This window comes from Dreissena polymorpha, chromosome 3 (genome assembly GCF_020536995.1).
Source record: "Dreissena polymorpha isolate Duluth1 chromosome 3, UMN_Dpol_1.0, whole genome shotgun sequence".
In the NCBI taxonomy this organism is placed as follows: domain Eukaryota; kingdom Metazoa; phylum Mollusca; class Bivalvia; order Myida; family Dreissenidae; genus Dreissena; species Dreissena polymorpha.
Window position 1 is genome coordinate 15,954,611 of NC_068357.1, and position 27,511 is coordinate 15,982,121.

At 36.5% G+C, this 27,511-nt stretch overlaps 1 protein-coding gene across 1 annotated transcript in view; it reads right to left on the reverse strand.

Annotated features, from left to right (window-relative positions):
• The window catches only part of LOC127872057 (probable ubiquitin carboxyl-terminal hydrolase FAF-X), a 143,393-nt gene that overhangs the window by 59,887 nt on the left and 55,995 nt on the right, over positions 1-27,511 (reverse strand). The window contains exons 19-25 of the mRNA XM_052415392.1: positions 26,635-26,804; positions 21,530-21,703; positions 12,274-12,415; positions 5,026-5,111; positions 4,390-4,481; positions 2,591-2,787; positions 1,562-1,626 (exon numbers count right to left, since the gene is read on the reverse strand). Coding sequence (XP_052271352.1) covers positions 1,562-1,626; positions 2,591-2,787; positions 4,390-4,481; positions 5,026-5,111; positions 12,274-12,415; positions 21,530-21,703; positions 26,635-26,804 — 926 coding nt within the window. The remainder of the gene's footprint in view (positions 1-1,561; positions 1,627-2,590; positions 2,788-4,389; positions 4,482-5,025; positions 5,112-12,273; positions 12,416-21,529; positions 21,704-26,634; positions 26,805-27,511) is intronic.

Consider the following 27,511-nt stretch of genomic DNA (forward strand, 5'->3'; position numbering starts at 1 on the left):
GTTTGCACAAAATAGGCTTTAAATAAGCATATGTTCATTTTTGTGACCCCTGGGGCAGGGTCAACTTTGACCCCAGGGGCATAATTTGAACAAATTTGGTAGAGGACTTTTAGATGTCACTACATTCCAAATTTGGTAGCCCTATGCCATACCGTTATGGACAAGAAGATTTTTTAAGTTTACACAAAATAGGCCTTATTTAAGCGTATGTTCATTTTTGTGACCCCAGGGGCAGGGTCAAATTTGACCCCAGGGGCATAATTTGAACAAATTTGGTAGAGGACTTTTAGATGTCACCACATTCCATATTTGGTAGCCCTATGTCATACGGTTATGGAGAAGATTTTTAAAGTTTGCAAAAAATAGGCCTTATTTAAGCATATGTTCATTTTTGTGACCCCTGGGGCAGGGTCAAATTTGACCCCAGGGGCATAATTTGAACAAACTTGATAGAGGACTTTAAGATGTAACTACATTCCAAATTCGGTAGCCCTACGCCATACTGTTATGGACAAGAAGATTTTTAAAGTTTGCACAAAATAGGCCTTATTTAAGCAAATGTTCATTTTTGTGACCCCCGGGGCAGGGTCAAATTTGACCCCAGGGGCATCATTTGAACAAACTAAGTAGGGAACTATTAGATGTCACTACATACCAATTGAGGTAGCACTAGGCCAAATGGTTATTTACACGAAGATTTTTAAAGTTGGCACAAAATAGGCTTTATATAAGCATATGTTCATTTTTGTGACCCCCGGGGCAGGGTCAAATTTGACCCCATGGGCATAATTTGAACAAACTTGATAGAGGACTTTAAGATGTAACTACATTCCAAATTTGGTAGCCCTACGCCATACTGATATGGACAAGAAGATTTTTAAAGTTTGCACAAAATAGGCTTTATATAAGCATATGTTCATTTTTGTGACCCCCGGGGCAGGATTAAATTTGAACAAATTTGAAAGAGGTTCACCCAAGGAACATTCCTGAGAAATTTTATCAGAATTGGACTTGTAGTTAAGGAGAAGATGTTAAAAGAAAAAGTTAACGCACGCACGGACGCAAGCACGCATGCACACAGGACCATGACATAATCCCCGCTGGCCTTTAGCCAGTGGAGCTAAGAAAAAAAAAAATCAAGTGGATAAAATTTTGAACTTGTTGCTCATTTTAAATACAGTTTGAATCCTCATTGATAAAACAACACTGCGCAAGTTTGGAAAGAAGTTGATGAAATCTGGGGAATTATTTGAGTAAGCAGAAATTAAAAATATTCTCAAATTCAAGGGGAGATAAAATTCTGGACTTATTGCACAGATATTGCTCATTTTCAGTAGAGTTTGAGTCCTAATTGAAGACACTTTGCAAGTTTGGAAAAATCGGATGAAAACTTGTGTAAACAAGAAAAAGTCAAACAGACTCTGGCCAGAAGAGCTTATTATTTTTTTTTTCCCAAGTAGAACCCCTCTTAATCTCTAATATTTGAATCCTTTGCAATGAAAGTTTAGCTTAGAACCAATATCTCATGAATGTTTCCTATGAATGTTTCCTCATACTTTACCTTTTGAGCATGTGGTCAAACACTTCTCCCATAAATTCTCCACCAAAGCATTGATTCTTCATCTCCTACAAAACAAAAACATTCACGATTATGTATTATATTGAAGACCCCAGGTTCATCAACATTACATAAACACAACATTAAAAGTCATTCTTCTGTCATTTCAGAGCCTTTCCAATAAGTCATGCGAGGTTGAAAAATTAAAGCAGTTCATAAGCAATGTATGATCCTAGTAAGTAATCTTGCAACTTTGTTATGGATAAAATTGTTTCCTCTCTATGTATTTAGATAAAACATGTCATCATGTAAACAATCCCTTTTTGCCTTCCGTTCAATAAGGCAAACTAGTGTTTTCTTTTTGTTTCTTTGTCTCTCCTAAGATTCGACCAAATAACTTGGAACCAGCCAAAGGGCTTTGCAAATAGTTTACAGTTTTCATTATTGAACGCACCGTAGATAAGCCCTCAAATATAAATCAAACATCTTTTTTTAATTTATAATTTTTTAATCCCTTAACCAAAAAATAATGAGATTTTACAAGCTTGTGGCAGACGGCTCTAAAAATGATTGTTGAAAAAGGAAAAATTGCTCCTTAACCCACTATGATTTCTACCCTACCAAAGCAATTTTGTCATATTCCTAAACAATCTTAATAGTTGTCTACAACTTCTTTGAATTTTGGACAGTCCAAAATTTGTTGTTAGGTTTTGGTTGGATGCAAATTTCAACATTATTTCAGTTACATCACAGTGGACAGAACAGCAAATCCATACTCATGGTATATTGTCACCAGTGTAAGGCAGGACAGTTTTTCCAAGCCACTGACTGCCTTCTTACGTGAACACAATTGTTCATTGGTGAGACGAATAAATCTTGTCACATTGACTTGATTCAACATGGGAAAGAATATTGGCCAAGTCTGGGTTTGAACTCATAACCCCTATACTCCAAGATGGACTTGCTACCAACTGAGCTATCGAGACTCGTAGAGTGGTATTACATTATAAAAGTATGATTATCCCAGTGTACCTCATCATCTTCCATTTTACACTCGAAGACTTCACCGTCATCAAACTTGTACCACTTGGGGGAGGCGTTGTCCTGCCGATGGTAGATGTACGAGTAGTAATGGCCGCCACTCGCTTGACCACTGTGGACCACCACACCTATTAATCTGTACTTGGTACTCTGTCCTTTATCATCACAGTCAGTATCTATTATCTCTCCTGAATTAACAAACATATTGTTGGTCTGGATCAATAAGTATACAGTGGTTCAGTGGTAGTGTCTGCCTATGTTACAGAAGGTCTGGAGTTTGAGTCACGTTAGCAGTGGGGTGAAAACGTTGGAACTTACCCACATATCAATGCGAGTACTGGTGTAGTGCCCAGGAAGCAGACATCAAGAGTGATTTAAATACAATCAATGTAAAATAAATAAATTTAAGTATACAACTCCAGGTTGTTAAAGATACATGAGACCAATGACATAATACTCTTGCTGTTTAAAACAAGAGCTGTCACCATAGGATGACATATGCCCCCCAAAACATGCTAAATCCTTGAAATGCACTAAGTGACCTCGTGACCTAGTTTTTGACCCGGCATGACCCATATTCGAACTTGGCCTAGATATTGTCTAGATACAACTTCTGACCAAGTTTGGTGAAGATCGGATGAAAACTATTCGAATTTGAGAGCGGACACGAAAAGTGTGACAGACTGACCGACAGACTGACCGACCGACTGACAGACGGACAGTGCGAAAACTATATACCCCCTTTTCTTCGAAAGGGGGCATAAAAATATCAGCAGCCGAATTCAAAAGAAATTACACAAAAGACAAATTCTTTGTAACTAGCTGTTTATTTATAACATTGAAGTAAACTAGAGCTGTGTTAGTGAAACACATTGCCCCTACTGCAATTTAAAATTGCACAGAACCTATATACATGTGAAATGCTTGACAGCCACCAACAAGAGCAACAAGAGCACCGCGGAGCGGCACAATATATGCCCAAAAATTAATAGAAAAGAGAACGAAACTCTTGGGGTTACATATCTGATCCGGTTATCATTTGTGTGAGGTTTGGTGAAAATCCATTGTATAGTTTATGAGAACTAGTGCACACAAGAATTTGCTAACGGACGGATGGACAGACGGACGCACACCTCATAACATAATACGACCCTTCGGGTTAAAAATCGGGTCAATCTCTGAAAGTGTTTAGGAAAAAAGTTCGGAAAACTTTGATTTTAGAGAAAATGACTAAGTCCAATCCCTGTAACTTCTTCAAAAATAAATGCACCGGAACAAAACTCTAATTTTATCTGTTAGTCATGTAGGTAGACTCACACACCAAATATTGGGTAATTTTCTACCAGGGGCATAAATCATCGACATAAAAGGATAATATGCTCATCTTGATAAATTTCTAAATTCGTCTTAATCTTTTTAAATGTCAGCTTTAAAGGCATTTCTATTATGGAAAGAGTTAAATATCGAATTTCTATATTTTTTAAACAATAGGGCTATTGCTTATGAATCGCTTACATGAGAAACTTGCTTTGAATGAAACATGACACATTTTATTAAGAGGAACATTCTATGCACATGGTAGAGTGTCCTTGGATAAGGAATTTTTTCCTTGCCTCTTATTTGTTTGTAACCCTGACCATGGATACGTGAAGTGTCGTCAAGACTGAAATATGTTGAAACTGTGTTAAAGCTCAACACATTTCAAGAAGAATAATGGTGTTATTTTCTGGCTAAGTTACTCCCCATTTATTCAAAAACTTTCAGCATACTGCATGTTATCCTGAACTCACCTTCTATCTTAGCAAGACCTTGAACAGTATATGGCTCCATGTCAAACTCACGTGAAAATTCAAAGTAATCATTGAATTTTATTGCACTTTCCCTGGAAGAGAAATATGAGTAATTTTACACTTATTCAAATAGTTCTAGAAGCTTTTCATTAAAACAGTATTATTTTATTTAGAGAAAGTTTTTATCATAAACAGTAATATCAAAATCTGAGATTAGAAGTGTCCTAGCTAAAATGCAATAATCTAAATATACTAAATGCTGCTTAGACATGACATATCAAATTGTTTAATGACTGAGAAACACAATCTTTCATAAAGGGTAATAGGAAGTTGCTGAATCGCTTCAAATAAAATGCAGACTCTTCTACAAATCCTTTTAAAAACAGTATTCAGCAATAAGGTTTTAAATATTTCATGTATATTGGTTGAGTTGGGTAAACAAATAAACCTTTTCCATGTTTAACAAAAATCTGCAGCAGAAAATGTGAAAATAAGATGCAAGGTGAGATTATTGAGACCAAAAGACAATTAGCTAAAGACCATCCTAATCAAATTGTCATTTGGTTTCAAAGTTTCTCATATGTCCCAGCTACTATAGGACCAGAAGATGTTTGTATAAGAGGAAGGATTACATACCTTTCCCAATCGTAGTCAAAACGTTTTAACTGTATGGCTAAGATTTTAGGCAGCTTTCGTATCACAAGTCTTTTTACAGTATCAACCTGGTAAAGAGATGGCATAAGTTGACTGAGTTTTTCTCTTGGAGGGATGGCATTGAGTAAATGAATACCATGAGTAATTTAGGAAGTTAGAATAGTGAAATGCTAAAATAATAGGTACCTATTACAATTTGCAACTTAACATAAGTTTTATTAACTTGCAGATTGCATTTTAAATACGCCGTTTTATGCATCCTTGACCCTTCAAAACGTTGTGGCATATAGGAGAAATTGCTTGTTATATGCAGTTTCTCCTTTTGTTACAAGGTTTTCAATTGTCCTCTGCTGCAAGACGCACAAATGTGTCTGCAGAGACCCATGCTACAGAATAAATGTTTGTTACATCATAATAAGTACCGTAATAGTTTCTAATTTGTTGATCTATATCTTTTCAATCATTTTGGATATGTTTTTTTCTCGCCTTATTTTTTATTTAAACACAAAAAGAGGGTAATAGGCTTTGGAATTCCTCACCTGAGAAGCTGGCGTGGAGTTCCAACATGACACATTTCTTAAGGATAAACATTCTGATCAAGTCTCATAATGATATGACTGAGAATGTGGCCTCTAGCTTGTAAACAAGGTTTTTCTATGATTTAACCAAGAAACCTTCTTTTTGACCCAAGGTGGCCCATATTAGATTTCCGATATTTTGTCAAGACAAACATTCTGACAGTTTCATGATTATTGGACTATAAATAAGACTCTAGCTTGCACACAAGGTTTTTCTATGATCTGACCTTGTGACCCACTATTTGACCTGGGGTGGACCGTTTTCACACCATTTAATTGGTTCCAGCCACATCTGTGGATTACATCTGAGAGACTATGTCTGTAGAATAGTCCCTATTTATTTTTTTAAATATATTTTACGTATTGGATTGAGCAGGTTTTAGCCTGTTCATTGATAGCCTGTTCATTGATAGCCTAAGTAAGAAGGACTTTGTAACATAACCCCTACCTTCCCAGCTGCTTAGTTTCCAAGAAATATGTTAGAATGTGGTAAAAAATGAAAACAAAATTCACAACCCTATCAGTCAAACTCTAATTACACAGGATTTAGAACAAAGATTAATATGGACAACATTTTACTGAAATCTTTAATAATTTGTCTTCAGTTATTCCAAACTACAGCATCCCACATGAAGATACAACATTTAAATCAATGATTAAATTAGATTGGTTTTATAACAAGAGGGCCATGATGGTCCTGTATACCTCCACTGTCAACAAGACTATTGCTGAGCAATAAAAGTCCCCCACAGGTAGCTATTTTGAGTCTTTTTGTTGTCATAGAAACCAGAATTCTTGACGTAGGAACACGATAAAACGATGTGCATAATCTCCATATTGCGATCGATCCATGTTTCAAGTTTCATGAAAAAATATGAAGAACTTTTAAAGTTATCCCAGGATACAGAAAAGTGTGAATGACAGACGGAGTTCAAACCCTATCTCCCCTCCGGTTTCACCGGTAGGGGACTAAAAAAGGCTGAAACAATGAATCTCAGCATGTGCAAATACTAAACAAGAGCTGTCACCATAGGATGACATATGCCTCCCAAAACATGCTAAATCCTTGAAATGCACTAAGTGACCTCGTGACCTAGTTTTTGACCCGGCATGACCCATATTCGAACTTGGCCTAGATATTGTCTAGACACAACTTCTGACCAAGTTTGGTGAAGATCGGATGAAAACTATTCAAATTAGAGAGCGGACACGAAAAGTGTGACAGACTGACCGACCGACCGCCTGACCAACGGACAGTGCGAAAACTATATACCCCCTTTTCTTCGAAAGGGGGCATAAAAATAGGCTCTGTATGAGCGTAAGTTCAGTTTTGTAACCCCAGGGCGGGTCAAATATAATCCGAGGGGCATAATTTGAACAAACTTTGTAGAGGACTTTTAGATGTCATTACATACCCTACGGTTATGGACAAAAAGATTTTTAAAGTAATTACAAAATAGGCCCTATATATATGCGTATTTTCAATTGTGTGACCCCCTGGGCAGAGTGAATAATGACCTCAGGGGCATTAATTGAACAAACTTTGTAGAGGACTATTAGATCTCCCTACATACCAAATTCGGTAGCCCTATAGCGTACTGTTATGGACAAAAAGATTTTTTTAAGTTATCACAAAATAGGCCCTATATAAGCATATGTTCAATTTTGTGAACCCTGGGGTGGGGTCAAATTTTGCCCCAGGGGTATGATTTGAATACATTTTAAAGAGGACTATTTCTCACTACATACCAAATTTGGTAGCTCTAGGACCTATGATTATGGACAAGAAGATTTTTTAAGTTTAAAAAACATAGGTCCTCCCTACATACCAAATTTGGTAGCCCTTTAGCGTACTGTTATGGACAAAAAGATTTTTAAAGATATCACAAAATAGGCCCTATATAAGCATATGTTCAATTTTGTGACCCTGGGGCAAGGTCAATCTTGACCCCAGGGGCATTATTTGACGAAATTTGAAAGAGGATCACCCCAGAAACATTCCTTTGACGTTTCTTTAACATTGGACAAGTTGTTTAGGAGAAGATGTCTAAAGAAAAAGCTAACTGACGCACACACGCGGACGCACACACACAGTGGACACAGGCCCATGACATAAGCCCTGCTGGCCGGCCTTCAGCCAGTAGAGCTAAAAGTCACTCATGACTACTGCCGTTACTAATAATTTAAAGGTCATGATAACAGCAACGTAAATAAAAGTATGCTCATGCATCCAGCTGAGAAAATTGGAAATGACAGATTTCTGAACAAGAGCTGTCTCCATAGGATGACATATGTCCTGGAAAAATGCTTTTTTCGAAACCAAAACGCGGACCCTAAGTTCAAGGTCAAGCTCAAAAATTCTGTGCGTATGGAAAGGCCTTGTCCATACACACATGCATAGCAAATATGAAGGTTACATCTGAAGCGGCATAGAAGTTATGATCATTTTTTAAGTGTGATGAACAGACCAACAGACAGTGTGATCACTATATGCCTCCCTTCGGTGTCACGATGATTGGGTAAATAAATGTATGTTCTAGAGCATACAAGGTTTTTCTATGATTTATATTTTTTTACCAGGAGTGATCCATCTTTGAACTTGTACAGGATTTTATGAAGACTAAAATTCTGACCAAGTTTTATGATGATTGGGTGAAAATGTAGCTTCTACAGTGTACACATTATTTCTCCCTAAGATTTGACCTAGTGACCTTCTTTAAGACCCAGGGTGACTAAATTTCAAACATGTCAGAGATTTCATCAAGATTAACAATCTTATCAAGTTTCATGATAATTGGTTTGAAAGTATAGCCTCTTAAAGTGTACACAAGGTTTTTCTAAAGTCAGACTTAGAGACCTACTTTTTGAACAAAGTTGATCAGCGTTTGATCTTTACTATTTTCATCAAATCTAATGTTCTGGGGCTGTATTCTAGTAGCTGCTAAAGTTTTCACTCAAGTTAATAATTTCTTAAAAAAATATCTTAAGCGGATTTAAAATTTAAAATATAAAAATGAGTTGCTTAGTATTTCTCGTTCAGATATGTCTTTAAGAGTTGAGTGAAGTTAAATAAATTTTTAACAGAAGAGTAAACCCCTTCCCAAGATTAAGAGTTTTTCTCCCGACGAAAGAGTACTTTGAAATTAAATAAAGGGAGATAATTAAAAAACTAAGGTAGATAGAGTTATGGTTCTTAGTCACTGAACTTCTCCTACTTGCCATCTATTTATATTTCAAATTTCAAGTAAATCCCTTCAGTAAATTTAGAGTTATGCTCCGGACAAAAATGTACTTTGAAATTATATAAAGGGAGATAATTCAAAAACTAAGGTAGATAGAGTTATGGTTCTTGGTCACTGCATTTCTCCTAGTTGCCATCTGTTTATCTTCTAAGTTTAAAGTGAATCCATTAAATAAATTATGCAAATTGGAGTTATGGTTATTGTATGCTGCACTTCTTCTCATCAAGATCAATCTACCTATGAAGTTTGGTGTTGATACCTCTTATAATTTTTGAGTTATGCTCCGGACAAAATTTAAGAATGAACAAGAGCCAAGATGGCCCTGAATCGCTCACCTGAGTAGCAAATGCCTACATTACTTGTAGACTGAAAACGGCTGCAATGAGTTAACTAGCCCTGCACCTTGCAGCAGTATTTTGACCTAGTTTCTGACCCCATATTACCCAAATACAATCCAAACCCAGATTTTATCAAGATTTACATTCTGGCCAAATTCATAAATATTGGATGAAAACTGTGACCTCTATTGTCTACACAAGGTTTTTCTCTGATTTGACCTAGTGACCTAGTTTTTGACCCCAGATGACCCAAATACACTCCCAACCCAGATTTCATCAAGATAAACATTCTGACCAAATTTCATCAAGATTGAATGAAAACTGTGACACCTATGACCTATTGACCTAGTTTTTTAACCTAGATGACCCAAATCCGATCTCAACCCAGATTTTAACAAGACAAACATTCTGACCATATTTCTTTAAGATCCAATGAAAACTGTGACCTCTGTTGTCTACACAAGGTTTTTCTATGATCTGACCTGGTGACCTAGTTTCTGACCCCAGATGACCCAAATACAATCCCAATCCAGATTTCATTTCTGACCGAATTTCATAAAGATTGGATGAAAACTGTGACACTCTATTGTCTACACAAGGTTTTTCTATTATTTGACCTAGTTTTTGACCCCAGATGACCCAAATACAATCCCAACCCAGATTTCATCAAGATATACATTCTGACCAAATTTCATAAAGATTGGATGAAAACTGTGACCTCTACTGGCTACACAAACAACATGTTGACGGACGGACGCACACAAGCACGCCGGACATCACACGATCACATAAGCTCACCATGTCACTTCGTGCAGGTGAGCTAAAAATAACAAAGGGCATTTACTCCTAAATTTTTCAAATGGGAGTTATGGTTCTTGTACACTGCACTTCTCCTTATTGAGATCTATCTACCTATAAAGTTTGGTGTTGATACCTCTTATAATTATTGAGTTATGCTCCGGACAAATTTAAATATGAAAAATAATGCACATTGGACTTGTGGTTCTTTTTCGCTGCACTTCTCCTCATCAAGATCTATCTACCAATGAAGTTTGGTGTTGATACCTCTTAGAATTATTGAGTTATACTCCAGACAAAATTTAAGTATGAAAAATAACAAATGGCAATAACTCCTAATTTTTTCAAATTGTAGTTATGGTTCTTGTACACTGCACTTATCCTTATTGATATCTATCTACCTATAAAGTTTGGTGTTGATACCTCTTATAGTTTTTGAGTTATGCCCTGGACAAAGTTTGGGACGGAAGGATGGATGGACAGACAGGCGGAGACTACAACTTTATCCCCTTTCGAAACTTTGTTTTGGCGGGGATAATAAAAAATGGCGTAGATAAGAAAAAACTAATGCAACTTAAGTTATTTTTTAATTTAAGAAGCTTCTGGAAAACAGCCCCAGATTAACTTTCATGATGGTTGAGCTGAAAAATGTAGATTCTTAAGCGTACATAAGCGAAATGTTGACTGACAGACATCTCTATATCACAAAAGCCCTCCTTGCTCTGAGCACTTGGTGTTCGGGTGAACTAAAAACACTCTTTAAACAAGACTATTGCCAAGCAATGAAAGTCCCCTACCAGTAGATATTTTAGTCTATTTGTTGCCATAGCCATCGAATTCTTGACATAGGAACAAAAGGAAATGGCGTGCATAATCTCCAAATTGCCATCTGTTCATTTTTCAAGTTTCATGATAAAATATGAAGAACTTTTAAAGTTATCCCAGGATCCAGAAAAGTATGACTGACACACAGAGCACTTTAGTCTATTTGTTGCCATAGCAACCAGAATTCTTGACAGAGGAACAAAATGAAATGACATGCATAATCTCTATATTGCGATCTGTCCATGTTTTAAGTTTCATTAAAACATATAAAGAACTTTTACAGTTATCACAGGATGCAGAAAAAAGTGACAGACTGACACACACACAGAACGCAAACCATGTCCCCTCCAGTTTCAAAGGTAGGGAACTAATTATTGTATAGGTATGGAATTTGAAGATGAGAACATTGAGACAGAAGAATAATTTGTTATAGGTATGAAATTTGAAGATGAAAATATTGAGATAGTAGGAGAATTTGCTCATCATGAGCAAATACTTGTTTTGTCTTAATGCTTTAAAATAGTGCCTGCCAAAAAGACATCAGAAACATCTACAGAGAGAATTAACTGTTGTGGGAAAAGGGTTTCTATAGACCAGTGCTTAACTTGACCTCAGATAAACCTGGATGCCCAGGAGTTTGATTATGCAATTGAGTATCAGGGTTCTGAGCGAGTTGACCTTAAGCTGACACACCGATTTGATCCTTATCTTTCCAGCTTTCTTCAATGAAATGAAGTGTTCACTCTAAATATGTTTAAATCTGCCATCTCAAGGGGAGATCATTCTGGACTTAATAGTCTGATGTTGCTCATTTTTAATAATGCTCTAGTCCTCATTGATATGAAGACACTGTGCACTTCTGGAAAGAATCAGATGAAAATTGTGGACTTAATCGAAGGAAAATAGTTTATGTATACCATAATGAATAAATAGCAAAAATACATAAACATGCAATGTTCAACGACCTCCTGCGACCACATTTTTTTATGAATAAAATTTTCATGAACAACTTTTAAATGAGAGCCCTCCAGGATCATTCCTGTGAAATTATTTGGAAATCCGACCAGTGGTTTCTGACAAGAAGAGTTTTTAAGGTTTTTACCCTATATGGGTGTGGTGGCCATATTGGTCAAGTGACCACATATTTTTAACAACATTTTTGTCCTATGACCTTAGGATGCTCCACGTGAAATTTGGTTGAAATTGGCCAAATGGTTTAGGAGAAGATGTTATTACAAATGTTGATGGACGGACATACAGACGGCCTGCCAGTGATTACAATAGCTCACCTTGAGCACAAAGTGCTCAGATGAGCTAAAAGCATCTGTAGGTAAAACAATTTAGAAATATTTAAAAATCATAATTCTTAAACATTTTTCACTAAATATCAAAATAAATCACTTATCATATTTAGCAATGAACATCTTTTGACTATTATAAAGATCTTACCTTTTTATTACATTTATCACAGTGATAAGCATTTGCTCCCTCTAGCAGGTCTCCTTTAACATATTGTTCTAACGACTCAAATAAATTATGGTGATTACGTATATCTACATTTAATGAAGTAAACGGCTCCTCTCTCTGGTACCTGTAATAGCAGAACACAATTATAAGCGAGGAGCTTTTAACCAATTACACCAAAAACATTTTGGAAAATGGTCCAAATTTAGAGCATCAGCAGATGAATTTTGTTAACCAAGATAGATGTAATTTTCATAACAAGAGGGCCATGATGGTTACACTGTAAAATCTGATAAGCTGTTTTGGAGAAACAGATTATCAAAAGTTACATACTATATGCCATATAAAGAAAATAAGCTCTGCACACAGTTGCCATGTTTTTCTTTTTATTAATCCAAATCTTCTCTGCTGACAAATTAGCTTTTTGATATCGGACAGCACTCATTTGACATCAGAGCGCACTGCACCATGGAAAATGGTTAATTCTCTGACTCGGGGGAAAATTCGCTAACTAATGGCCCATTATGAAGTTATTACAGCTTGTCATCTCCAAAAGCTTAATGGGATCAATACAGTGACCATTTAACTCCATGGGCGACATAATAATGCATTGAGACATGGCCTGTTGAATCAGTATTACAAGGTTGAATCAGTATTACAATGTTTTGTTTAATCACTTTATTTTCCGATCAGTTAGAATCCATTTATGCTGAAATATCACTTGACCCAAAGCTCGATTTAAAAATAGACTAAAACAGTAAGGAAGTTTTAGGTCACATGATCCACTTTGTTTACTGAATAATGGAAAATGGATTTGGGGGAAAAAGAAACATTTCGAGAGATCCTCTTTGTTTACAGATTTTGCAATATGTGTGGGTAGCATTGCAGATGTAGTACAGATGCATTTTTATGCAAAAATGACAATGAACAAGACAGAACTTGACATATGCCCCCAAAGGAAATCATCTGTACTACAATTTGAAGGATATGAAGATGTTTGGTGTTGATACTTCTTATATTTTTGGTGTTATGCTCAAGACCAATTTAAGTATGAACAAGATGTGTTTGTGAAACACTATGCCCACCAGTAGGTACCCTTGAATACGTATGATAAGTTATAAGTTATATCAAATGTTAAAGTTGGAGCAAACCAACAGACAGCGCAAAAACAATATGTCCCCCAGTATATACTGGTGGACATAAAAAGAACTAAGGGCAATGCCTCCAAAATTATGCAAATGAAAGTTATGGTTCTTGTACACTGCACTTCTCCTCATCAAGATCTATCTACCTATGACATTTCGTGTTCATACCACTAACAGTTTTTGTGTTATTCTCTGGACATTTAAAAATTGAAAATAACAAAGGGCAATAACTCCTAATTAATGCTAATGGGAGTTATTGTTATTGAACACACCACTATTCCTCATCAAGATCTATCTACCAATGAAATTTGGTACTGATATCTCTTGTAGTTTTTGTGTTTTGCTACGGACAAAATCTCAGTTATTGTAATTTACAAAGCACAATAACTCCTAAATTATTCAAATGGGAGTTATGGTTCTTTTACACTGCAATATTCATAATCAATATCTATCTACCTATGAAGTTTAATGTTGATATCTCTTATAGTTTTTGTGTTTTGCTTGCGACAAAATTTAAGTATGAACAAGACTATTGCCAAGCAATGAAAGTTCCCTACCGGTAGCTAGTCTAGCAAACAGAATTCGTGACATAGGAACAAAATGAAATGACATGCATTATCTCCTTATTGCCATCTGTCTATCTTTCAAGTTTCATGAAAAAATATGAAGAGCTTTTAAAGTTATCGCAGGATCCAGAAAAGGAACGGGAAGATAGTCTATTTGTTGCCATAGCAACCAGAATTCTTGATGCAGGAACAAAATGAAATGACATGCATAATTTACATATTGCAATCTGTCAATCTTTCAAGTTTCATTAAAAATGATGAATAACTTTTAAAGTTATTGCAGGATCCAGAAAAGGTACTGGAAGCTAGTCTATTTGTTGCCATTGCAACCAGAATTCTTGACGTAGGAACACAAGAGGGCCATGATGGCCCTGTATCGCTCCACTGCTGAAAATAAGGCTGAAACAAAATATTCTTAACATGTCCAAATACTTAAATGTGGACCCTATTTAAGCACATGTTCACTTTTGTGACCCCCTGGGCTGGGTCAAATTTAACCCCAGGGCCATACTTTGAACAAACTTTGTAAAGGACTACTATACCTAACTACCGGTACATACAAAGTGTGGTACCCCTAGGTCCTAGAGTTAAGGATAAGATAGTTTAAAGGTTTTCACAAAATAAGCGAGATATAAGCATATATAATGTTCAGTTTTATGACCCCCGGGGCAGGGTCAAATTTGAGCCCAGGGGAATAATTTGAACAAATTCGGTAGAGGACTATAAGATGTCACTAAATACCAAATGTGGTAGCACTAGGCCCAATGGTTAAAGACAAGAAGATTTTTAAAGTTGGCACAAAATAGGCTTTATATAAGCATATGTTCATTTTTGTGACCCCCGGGGCAGGGTCAAATTTGACCCCAGGAGTATAATTTGAACAAACTTGGTAGAGAACTTTAAGATTTCACTACACACCAAATTTGGTAGACCTAGGCCCAATGGTTATGGACAAAAAGATTGTTAAAGTTTGCTTAAAATAGGCTTTATATAAGCATATGTTCATTTTTGTGACCCCTGGTGAAGGGTCAAATTTGACCCCAGGGGCATAATTTGAACAAATTCAATAGAGGACTTTTAGATGTCACTATATTCCAAATTTGGTTACCCTATTCCATACGGTTATGGACAAGAAGATTTTTTAAGTTTGCACAAAATAGGCCTTATTTAAGCTTATGTTCATTTTTATGACCCCCGGAAGAGGGTCAAATTTGACCCCAGGGGAATCATTTGAACAAACTAAGTAGGGAACTATTAGATAAAGTTACTATATTACTATATACCAAATGTGGTAGCACTAGGCCCAATGGTTATAGACAAGAAGATTTTTAAAGTTGGCACAAAATAGGCTTCATATAAGCATATGTTCATTTTTGTGACCCCTGGGGCATAATTTGAACAAATTTGAAAGAGGTTCACCCAAGGAACATTCCTGAGAAATATTATCAGAATTGGACTTGTAGTTAAGGAGAAGAAGATGTTTAAAGAAAAAGTTAACGCACGGACGCATGCACGCACGGACACACGACGGACACAGGACCATGACATAAGCCCAGCTGGCCTTTGGCCAGTGGAGCTAAAAATGAAATAACATGCATAAGCTCCATATTGCCATCTATCCATGTTCCAAGTTTCATGAAAAAATGATGAATAACTTTTAAAGTTATTGCAGGATCAAGAAAAGGTACCGTTAGCTAGTCTATTTGTTGCCATAGCAACCAGAATTCTTGACGTAGGAACAAAATGAAATGACATGCATAATCTCCATAGTGCAATCTATCCATGTTTTAAGTTTCATGAAAAAATGTTAAGAACTTTTAAAGTTCTTGCAGGATCCAGAAAAGGTACCGGTAGCTAGTCTATTTGTTGCCTTAGCAACCAGAATTCTTGACGTAGGAACAAAATGAAATGACATGCATAATATCCATATGCCATCTATCTATATTTTAAGTTTCATTGAAAAATATGAAGACCTTTTAAAGTTATTGCAGGATCCAGAATAGTGTGACCGACAGACGGACAGACGGAGTGCAAACCATATGTACCCTCCGGTTTCACCGGTAGGGGACTGAAAATACAAAAGGGCAATAATTCCTCAATCATTCTAATGGGAGTTACAGTTCTTGTTAACTGCACTATTCCTTATAAAGATCTATCTACCTATGAAGTTTGGTGTTGATATATTTGATAGTTTTTGTGTTTTGCTCCATACAAAAATTAAGTTTGAAAAATAACAAAGGGCAATAACTCCTAAATTATTCAAATGGGAGTTATGGTTATTGTTCACTACACTATTCCTCATCAAGATCTTTCTACCTATGAAGTTTGGTGTTGATATCTCTTATAGTTTTTGTGTTTTGCTCCGGACAAAATTTATGAATGAAAAATAACAGGGGCAATAACTCCTTACTTATTCAAATGGGAGTTATATTTCTTGTACACTGCACTATTCCTCATCAAGATCTATCTACCTATGAAGTTTGGTGTTGATATCTCGAATAGTGTTTTGCTCCGGACAAAATTTAAGTATGAACAAGAAAAGTGTCACAGAACGTGACATACAAATAGTCGGCAGTAAAATTTGAGGAGTATGAAGACATTTGGTGTTGATACCTGTTATATATTTTTCGTTTTGCTTCAGACCAATTAAATTATGAAAAAGAACAAAGGGCAATAACTCCTTATCTATGCAAATGGAAGTTATGGTTCTTGTACACTGCACTTCTCATCTAGATCTATCTACCTATGACATTTGGTGTTGATTCCTCTAATAGTTTAAAAATCTATAAGGGCGATAACTCCTTCATTATTCAAATGGTTCTTGAACACTGCACTTTTCATCATCGAGATCTATTCTCCTATGGAGTTTGGTGTTAATATATCTTATACTTTTTGTGTTTTGCTTGGGACAAAATTAAAGCATGAAAAATGACAAAGGGCAAAAACTCCCAAATTATTCAAATGGGAGTTATATTTCTTGTACGCTGCACTTTTCCTCATCCAGATATATCTACTTATGAAGTTTGGTGTTGATACATCTTGAAATTTTTGTGATTTGCTCCGGACAAAATTTTAGTATGAAAAACTACAAATGGCAATAACTCCTAAATTATTGAAATGGGAGTTATGGTTCTTGTACACTGCACTATTCCTCATCTAGATCTATCTTCCTATGAAGTTTGGTGTTTATGTCCCTTGTAGTGTTTGTGTTTTTTTCTCCGGACAAAATTTAAGTATGAAAACATAAAAAGTGCAATAACTCCTAAATTATTCAAATGAGAGTTATGGTTCTTTTACACTGCACTATTCCTCATAGAGATTCTACCTATGAAGTTTGATGTTGATATCTCTTATAGTTTTTGTGTTTTGCTCCGGACAAAATTTAAGAATGAAAAATAACAAAGGGCAATAATTCCTAAATTATCCAAATTAGAATTATGGTTCTTGTACACAGCACCTCTCCTCATCGAGATCTATCTACCTGTGAAGTTTGGTGTTGATACCTCTTATAGTTTTTGTGTTATGCTCCGGACAAGATCTCGGAAGGACGGACGGAACGACGGACTGACAGTCTAAAAACTATATGCCCCCGAAAAAAAAATTTGGGGGCATAAAAATAACAAAGGCAATAACTCCTAACTTATTCAAATGGGAGTTATGGTTCTTGTACACTGCACCTCTCCTCATCGAGATCTATCTACCCATGAAGTTTGGTGTTGAAACCTCTTAAAGTTTTTGTGTTATGCTCTGGACAAGGTACCGGAGGAACAGACTGACGGAAGAACGGATGGTCTAAAACTGTATGTCCCCAAAATAAAATTGTTGCGGCATAAAATGAAACTCATTTGTGTGTAGTGTATTATATTTAGACACATTACGTCACAACAGGGCACAGTCGGAGGGAAAACCAAATTGACCTCACAAGAAGAGATTAGTCACGTGGTTTAATCAGCAAAGGGTCAGCGTATTGACTGTTGCAAAATGGATAGGGGTCTGGAATATTTGCAAATAATCCATTTACATGTTTGTTTAGCTACTTATTTTTATGTCCATCACGAAGAAAAAAGGTGAATCTATCGATACCTATCAGGTTTTAGAGCTGAAAATCCGTTAGAACTTCAAATCGGCCTTTGGTTAGGGACTTTTCCCCTAATCAGAGAATTTACCATTTCATAGTGCAGTGCACTCTGATGTCAAATGAGTGTTGTCCGATATTGTAAAGCCGATTCGACAGCAGAGAATACTCGGATTATCTTTAATCAGATGGAAGTTACTTAAGAAAGTCTACCAAATTATAATTCCTGTCAAACATCAATGAAATCATATGAGCATTTTTTTTTCTGATCAAAATTTCTTAAATGGATCTGCAAGCGGTCTACCCAAATGTCACTCCTTCCCAATATCAAAGCAATGTCTTCATATTCTTTTAATTGTTGTCTGCAACCTCTTTTAATTTGAGACATTCTGAACTTGTCTTGGTTAAGATTAACGAATGTAACTTAAGGGGTCAGTAAAGGTTATGAATACCCCAAGACGGGCCTAATCACAGAAAATTGCAGTAAAGTCAGATATGGCGGCCATTTTAAATTACAAGAGGGCCATGATGGTCCTAAATCGCTCACCTGAAACATTTAAGTACAAGAGGGCCATGATGGCCCTGTATCACTCCACTGCTGAAAAAAAGCCTGAAACAAATAATCTTGGCATGTGCAAATACTAAAATAAATGCACTATTTAAGGACATGTTCACTTTTGTGACCCCCTGGGCTGGGTCAAATTTAACCCCAGTGGCATAATTTGAACAAACTTTGTAGAGGACTACTATATCTCACTACATACAAAATGTGGTCGCCCTAGGTCCTAGAGTTAAGGACAAGAATATTTAAAAAGTTATTTCAGGCCTGATAATAAGGGCTGAAGGCCAGGCCGAAAAAAATTTGGCTGGAGGTTTGGGGGCCGCCTAGGTCCCCAAGGGGGTCCAGGGACAATACAAAACAACAACAGTTAAAACAATTGATAATTTTGTAACATACATTTTTGTCCTTAGGCTATGTACACAAGATAACTACATCGATAGCACATTGATCTAATGACCGATCACATGTGGTTGGGTCACGTGGGAAGTGAATCTGGTGTAAGGGTAAAAATTCACTTCTGGTAAAATTGGCAAGTTTAATCTCCGGAGCTGAGAGATATATTATTCCCAAATTTCTCAACGGATTTGCATGAATCTCAAAATCGGTTCTGAGCAAATTTAAAAACTGGAAATCCGGCCCAGGCCAGAAAATTATCACCCCTGTATTTTGACAAGTTTGGTAGAGCACTACAAGATGTAACTACATACCAACTTTTGGTAGCCCTAGGCAAAATATATTTCGACAAGAAAGCTTTAAAAGATTTCACAAAATAGGCTTTTTATAAGCGTTTATTTGATTGTGTGACCCCCCTGGTCAGGGTCAAAGTCGACCCTAGGGCATAAATTTAACAAATTTGGTAGCGCTTTATTAGATGTCACAACATACCAAACTTGGTAGCCCTAGGCCTTATGGTTAAGAACAAGAAGATTGTTAAAGTTTTCACAAAATATGCATATAATTGATTCTGTGACCCCCAGGGAAGGGTCAAATTTGAACCCCTGGGGTATGATTTGAACAAACTAAGTAGAGAACTATTAGATGTCACTACATACCAAATTTGATAACCCTAGGCCACATGGTTATGGACAAGAAGATTTATAAAGTTTTCACTAAATAGGCCCAATATAAGCATATGTTCAATTTAATGACCCCTGGGGCAGGGTCAAATTTGATCCCAGGGGTTTAATTTGAACAAATTTAGTAGAAGACTATATGATGTCACTACATATCAAATTTGGTAGCCCTAGGTCTAATGGTTATCCACAAAAAGATTTTACAAGTGTTCACAAAATAGGCCCTTAAAAATCATATGTTCTATTTTGTGACACCCGGGGCAGGGTCAAATTTGACCCCAGGGGCATAATTTGAACAAACTAAGTAGAAGACTATTAGATGTCACTACATACCAAATTTGGTAGCCCTAGGTCCAATGGTTATCCACAAAAAGATTTTAAAAGTGTTCACAAAATAGGCCCTTAAAAAACATATGTTCTATTTTGTGACACCCGGGGCAGGGTCAAATTTGACCCCAGGGGCATAATTTGAACAAACTAAGTAGAAGACTATTAGATGTCACTACATACCAAATTTGACAGCCCTAGGCCAAATGGTTATGGACATGAAGATTTATAAAGTTTTCACTAAATAGGCCCAATATAAGCATATGTTCAATTTTGTGAACCCCCTAGGCAGGGTCAAATTTGACCCCAGGGGTATAATTTGTACAAATTTGGTAGAGGACTATTAGATGTCACTACATACCCAATGGTTATCCACAAACAGATTTTTATATTCACAAAAAAGGCCCTAAAAAATAGCATATGTTCAAATTTGTGACCCCCCGGGCAGGGTCAAATTTGACCCCAGGGGCATAATCTGAACAAACTTGGTAGAGGACTCTAAAATGTCACTACATACCAAATTTGGTAGTCCTAACCTAATGGTTATGGACAAGAAGATTTTTAATGTTTTCACAAAATAGGCCTTATAAAAGCGTATGTTCTATTTTGTGACCCCCGGGGCAGGGTCAAATGTGACCCAAGGAGCATAATTTGAACAAACTTGGTAGAGGACTATAAGATGTCACTACATACCAAATTTGGTAGCCCTAGGATAAATGGTTATGGACAAGAAGATTTTTAAAGTGTTCATATAATACGCCTTATATAAGCATATGTTCTATTTAGTGACCCGCAGGGCAGGGTCAAATGTGACCCAAGGAGCATAATTTGAACAAACTTGGTAGAGGACCACAAGATGTCACTAGATACCAACTTTGGTACCCCTAGGCCTAATGGTTATGGACAAGAAGATTTTTGAAGTTTTCACAAAATAGGCAAAACGAATAAACATGCAAAGTTCAACGAGCTCCTGCGGCCATGTTTTTCGACAAATCAAATTTCTTTGAACAACTTTTTTAGGGGAGCCTTCAATGGTCATCCCTGTGAATTTTTTTGAAAATCTGACTAGAGGTTTCTGACAAGAAGTTTTTTTAAAGGTTTTTACCATATATGGGCATTGCGGCCAGCTTGGTCAAGTGACCACTTTTTTTTTTACCATATTTTTTTCCCGTGACCTAGGGATGCTCCACATGAAATTTAGTTGAAATTGGCTCAATGGTTTAGGAGAAGATGTTTATCAAATGTGGACGGACGGCCGGATGGTGAGTGATCACAATACCCCACCCTGAGCTATTGCTCAGGTGAGCTAATAATCCAAAACCAAAATAGCCACTTGTAGGCCATTTTGATTCAATCCAAAACCAAATTAAAGGCAGATGCACAGTATGGTATTGCATATAAGTATACAATTATAATAGATTCTGTTGGAAACCCACTATGAAAATCAAATATTGGGGTATCATAAACTATTACATCAAACAGACCATACATACCTATGTGGACAGTCTTTACATATCTTCTGGTCAGCAAATGACCCCCCAAGTTCTTTCTGTAGACACTGGGGCTGTCCTAGAGCTTTGAGTGCCTCATCTAAACTATCTACAAGACTGTTAAAAAACTCAAGGGCATCGTGTTGCTCTCGCAAGTTCACAGGTTCACCCCATAATCTGTAACAAGTGTTAGACAAGATTTAAACCTTCAACAATTTGACCCTGGGTCCTCTTGACCTCTAATTTATATAATTTCACAGCTTCTGTAAAAGCGTCAGAATGTATTTTAATGAGGGAAAGGTTTATGATTTTTTTAACTTTCAATACTTCCTCAATAATTCCATCTTTCAACACTTGCCTTTATCCAAAAATAAGTCACACAATTCTTTCCAAACCACTAACTTGGTTCCCAAAGAAGCCATTTTCAGTTGTGAAGACGAATGGAGATCTATTAGAAATAACCAATATTAAAGATATTTTGCCAAGTCAGAGATAGATTAAACAACCTTTCATCCAATGTACACGCAAGTAAATTGACAGGAATTACCCTTTTTACCTGGTTTCTCAAATTCTGCAGCAGGCGAAATGAAAATTAAAGAAGCAAAATTGCTGGAACCTTTTAGGAATAATTGGAGTGGTAATTGGCCCACAAAGACATTCTTCTGTTGCATGGTCTGGAAATCTTGTAGAAGATGTTAGGAGCTGTGTGTGACTTGCTTCTGTTGATTGAAAGCCGTCCTGACCTTTTTTGTTCAGGTAGAACTCTTCATATGGTTGCTTGTAGTGTAGAGCAAACTGTGTTTTAGTGTATGGTGTGGAGGCAAGAACTCCACCTTAATATATAATAGCCAGTGTCTGTGTGATAAAAGTGACACAATTACATCGGGTAGGAGTCTTCTGTTTAAGAATGACTGGTATTGAAGTAGTATCCGACAGCAAGTAGTTTCCAACAAAACGCTTATTTTTCATTTTGTAACTCTTCTAACTAATAAATGCTATCATCGAAGAAATCCCCTGACATCAGAGTATTAATGAAAGGTTACAAAAAATATTTCATTATTCTCGCCTTCGCAATTGATAATTTTTTCAAACCATAGTAAATACAAGTTATTCCCCCGAAAGGAGGGGGAGGGGGTGGAAAATAAACAATTACTTTTAACAGACAAATAATGAAAATGCTGTCAGATATTTTTCAAGCAAGGAAGACAATGAATTCACTTTTTTTTCATATTTATTTCATAATTTTAAGTTGTATCTATGGTTTTACTAATTTCCCAATGATATAACAACATTAACGTTGGCTTGACTCAAAACTGTCTTATCAAGGAATAAATATGGATAAACATAAAAGAACACATACAATTGCTGATTGAAAATATATGTCAGAAACCAAATTTTTTCGTCTCATGACCTATGGATGCTCCACACGAAATTTGGATAAAATTGGCCTGATGGTTTAGGAGAAGATGTTTAACCAATTGTGGACGGAAAGTTTCTTCCATATATGCATATATAGTGAAAACTTGTTAACATACAAAGTTCAACAACCTCCTGCCGCCATGTTTTTTGACAAATCAATTTTTCTTGAACAACATTTTTATGGGAGCCCTCAAGGATTACTCCTGTGAAATTATTTGAAAGTCCAAAAATACGGTTCCTGACAAGAATTTGTTTCAAAGGTTTTACCATATATGGCTGCCATTTTGGTCATGTGACCATATTTTTTAAACCAGTACTTTTGGCCCATAACCTTTGGATCAAATTTGCACAATGGTTTAGGAGAAGATGTTTAACCAATTGTAGATGGATGATGAGTGATCACAATAGTTCACCCAAGCACAGAGTTCTCAGGTGAAATAGAAACGTAGAGCATGCTCAGATAAAAGCAAAACTAAACAAGAGGGCCATGATGGCCCTAAAGCGCTCACCTGAAACAAGAGGGCCATGATGGCCCTGTATCACTCCACTGCTAAAAAAAAGCTTATACAAATATTATCTGCATGTGCACATACTAAAATAAAGGCCCTATTACAGCACATGTTCACTTGTGTGATCCCCTGGGCTGAGCCAAATTTAACCCCAGGAGCATAATTTGAACAAACTTTGTAGAGAACTATTAGATGTCTCTTCATACCAAATTTGGTAGCCCTATGCCTTATGGTTAAGGGCAATAAGACTTTAAAAGTTTTCACAAAATAGGCACTTTATAAGTATATAATCAATTTTGTGACTCCCAGGGCAGTGTCAACTTTGACCCCTGGGGCATAATTTGAACAAATTTAGTAGAGGACTTTTAGATGTCACTACATTCCAAATTTGGTGGCCCTATGCCATACGGTTATGGACAAGACCATTTTTAAAGTTGGCATGAAATAGGCCTTATTTAAGCGTATGTTCTTTTTTGTGACCCCCAGGGCAGGGTCAAATTTGACCCCAGGGGCATAATTTTAACAAACTAAGGAGGGAACTATTAGATATCACTACATTCTAAATTTGGTAGCACTAGGCCCAATGGTTATTGACAAGAAGATTTTTTTTAAGTTTTCTTAAAATAGGCTTTATATAAGCATATGTTCATTTTTGTGACCCCCGGGGCAGGGTCAAATTTGACCCCAGGGGCATAATTTAAACAAACTAAGAAGGGAACTATTAGATGTCACTACATACCAAAAAATGGTAGCACTTGGTCTTATGGTTATTGACAAGAAGATTTTTAAAGTTGGCACAAAATAGGCTTTATATAAGCATATGTTCATTTTTGTGACCCCCGGGGCAGGGTCAAATTTGACCCCAGGGGCATAATTTAAACAAACTAAGTAGGGAACTATTAGATGTCACTACATACCAAAAAATGGTAGCACTTGGCCCAATGGTTATTGACAAGAAGATTTTTAAAGTTGGCATAAAATAGGCTTTATATAAGCATATGTTCATTTTTATGACCCTGGGGGCAGGGTCAAATTTGAGCCCAGGGGCATAATTTGAACAAATTTGGTAGAGGACTTTTAGATGTCACTACATTCCAAATTTGGTAGCCCTATGCCATATGGTTATGGACAAGAAGATTTTTAAAATTTGCACAAAATAGGCCTTATTTAAGCATATGTTCATTTTTGTGACCCCCGGGGCAGGGTCAAATTTGAACCCAGGGGCATAATTTGAACAAATTTAGTAGAGGACTTTTCGATGTCACTACATTCCAAATTTGGTAGCCCTATGCCATACAGTTATGGACAAGAAGATTTTTAAAGTTTGCACAAAATAGGTCTTATTTAAGCGTATGTTCATTTTTGTGACCCCCAGGGCAGGGTCAAATTTGACCCCAGGGGCATAATATGAACAAACTAAGTAGAGATCTATTAGATGACACTACATACCAAATATGGTAGCCCAAGGCCTAATGGTTATTGACAAGAAGATTTTTAAAGTTTGCACAAATAGGCTTTATATAAGCATATGTTCATTTTTGTGACCCCCGGGGCAGGGTCAAATTTGACCCCAGGGGCATCATTTGAACTAATTTGGTAGAGGACTTTTAGATGTCACTACATTCCAAATTTGGTAGCCCTTTGCCATACTGTTATGGACGAGAAGATTTTTGAAAGTTTGCACAAAATAGGCTTTATTTAAGCATATGTTCATTTTTGTGACCCTTGGGGAAGGGTCAAATTTGACCCCAGGGGCATAATTTGAACAAATTTGGTAGATGACTTTTAGATGTCACTACATTCAAAATTTGGTAGCCCTATGCCATATGGTTATGGACAAGAAGATTTTTAAAATTTGCACAAAATAGGCCTTATTTAAGCGTATGTTCATTTTTGTGACCCCCGGGGCAGGGTCAAATTTGACCCCAGGGGCATAATTTGAACAAATTTGGTAGAGAACTTTTCGATGTCACTACATTCCAAATTTGGTAGCCCTATGCCATACGGTTATGGACAAGAAGATTTTTAAAGTTTGCACAAAATAGGCAAAAACGTAAAAACATGCAAAGTTCAACGAGCTCCGGCGGCCATGTTTTTTGACGAATCAAATTTTCTTGAACAAATTTATTAGGGGAGCCTTCAAGGATCATCCCTGTGAAATTTTTTGAAAATCCATCAAGCGGTTTCTGACAAGAAGATTTTTTAAGGTTTTTACCATATATGGGCATGGCGGCCAGCTTGGTCAAGTGACCAAAAAAAATTTTAACAAAAAATTTTTCCCGTGACCTAGGGATGCTCCACATGAAATTTGGTTGAAATTGGCTCAATGGTTGAGGAGGAGAAGATGATAAACCAAATGTGAACGGACGGACGGACGGACGCCGGACGGTGAGTGATCACAATAGCTCATCCTGAGCTATCGCTCAGGTGAGCTAAAAAGAGCACCGCATAGCGAGTGCCAAAGCTCGGCTGTGGGTGCAAGTCAAAATTACCTGGACCTTTGACCTACTGACCCAAAAAAGGGTGTGGCGTGTAGAAGTCATGAAGGTGCAGCTAGATATGAAGTAACAAAGTTGTTGGTGGTAGCACTTTGATTTTAGAGGCAATGTTCAAAAGTTTGACAAAATGTCAATGTTTTAGCACTACACGACGAGCAGGCTATGACAATACCTCGGGTTTTCTCCAAAAACAGCCGAGCTAAAAATGTGAGACTTGAGATTTAGGTATTTTTCAACTTGACACATTTTTGCTTTTGTCAATTTCCTGATTGGTGTAATACAAATTAAGTTGAATAGAGGATAACCAGCTTTTGTCAATGTCCTGATTGGTTTATTACAAATTAAGTTGAATAGAGGATAAACAAACTCTAAAATTCTTGAGTTTGATTTGACTTGAGCATTCTTAAAGTTATATATCCTTGGGGCTAGGATCTAAGCTAATTGCCTTTTGGTCTGACTTAGTGCACGCACACACACACAGACTATATGAAATAAGTAACTCTGCTAAGTTTATCTTCGTGAAACCCAATTTTTATTCAAAACTCAACTAAGTAATATAAGAGTTAACTCTGTTAACTAAGTTGAGCCTAGTTTGAGGTTGAGTTTTTTGAGAAACTGGGGCCTTTAATCTAAGCTATTGCATTGTATATCCCCATTGAGACTGAAAGAGCTAAACACCTACTTGAAGTGTTTCCAGAAGCCCCTGGGTACATAGTACTGTAGTTTGCTGGAGGCAAGGTTACCAAATATCAACTGGGTCTGTTTTAACATCTCAAAATGGTATTCCAACCTCCCCTCATCTTTATTGGATCCTTCATCCTTTCTCTCCTCCTCTGATGCATCTACATTAGTCTGTGAAAACAGTAAGACATGTGTAACTAAGGTGAGAAAAAGAGCACTTTAGAGTCACAATATATGCCCAAAGGCATATTCAAGCGCACAACTCTAGCCTTATATGACAAATCAAATAATGAAAGTGTCAAAAAAAGTGACATATGCCTTCAAAGGAAATCATTGGCAGCATACTTTGAAGGGTATGCAGAAGTTTGGTCTTGAAACCTTCAACATTTTTTGTGTTATGCTCCAGACAAAGTTTTATAAGAAAAATAACAAAGGGCAATAACTCCTAAATTATGCAAATGGAAGTTATGGTTCTTGTACACTGCACTGAATCATCTAATTTACTTGTGTGATCTCAAGAAGTCTTGGTAATTACTTAATTGAAGTGTAATATCTATTTATGCAATTATCGTACCACCTTCTAACTTGTTTAAGTACCTTTTCATCTTCAACGCTAATTTAACATGTGAAAAAAATCATACCCGAAATACTTTCTTTTGGCCATTTTACAAAATCTTTGGACACTACTGAAGATTTATAAATACAACTAGAGCTTTGTCACAGACGTGACGTATACCCCCACATGATGCATTGACACAGAATATTTTGCATGCTGTCTTCAAAAAACAAGAGAAGCAAATTTATGGCAATTTTTAAGAATTATTATGCCATTATCATTTATGGCCACTTTTAACGTTAGACCTCAAAGTGTGACCTTG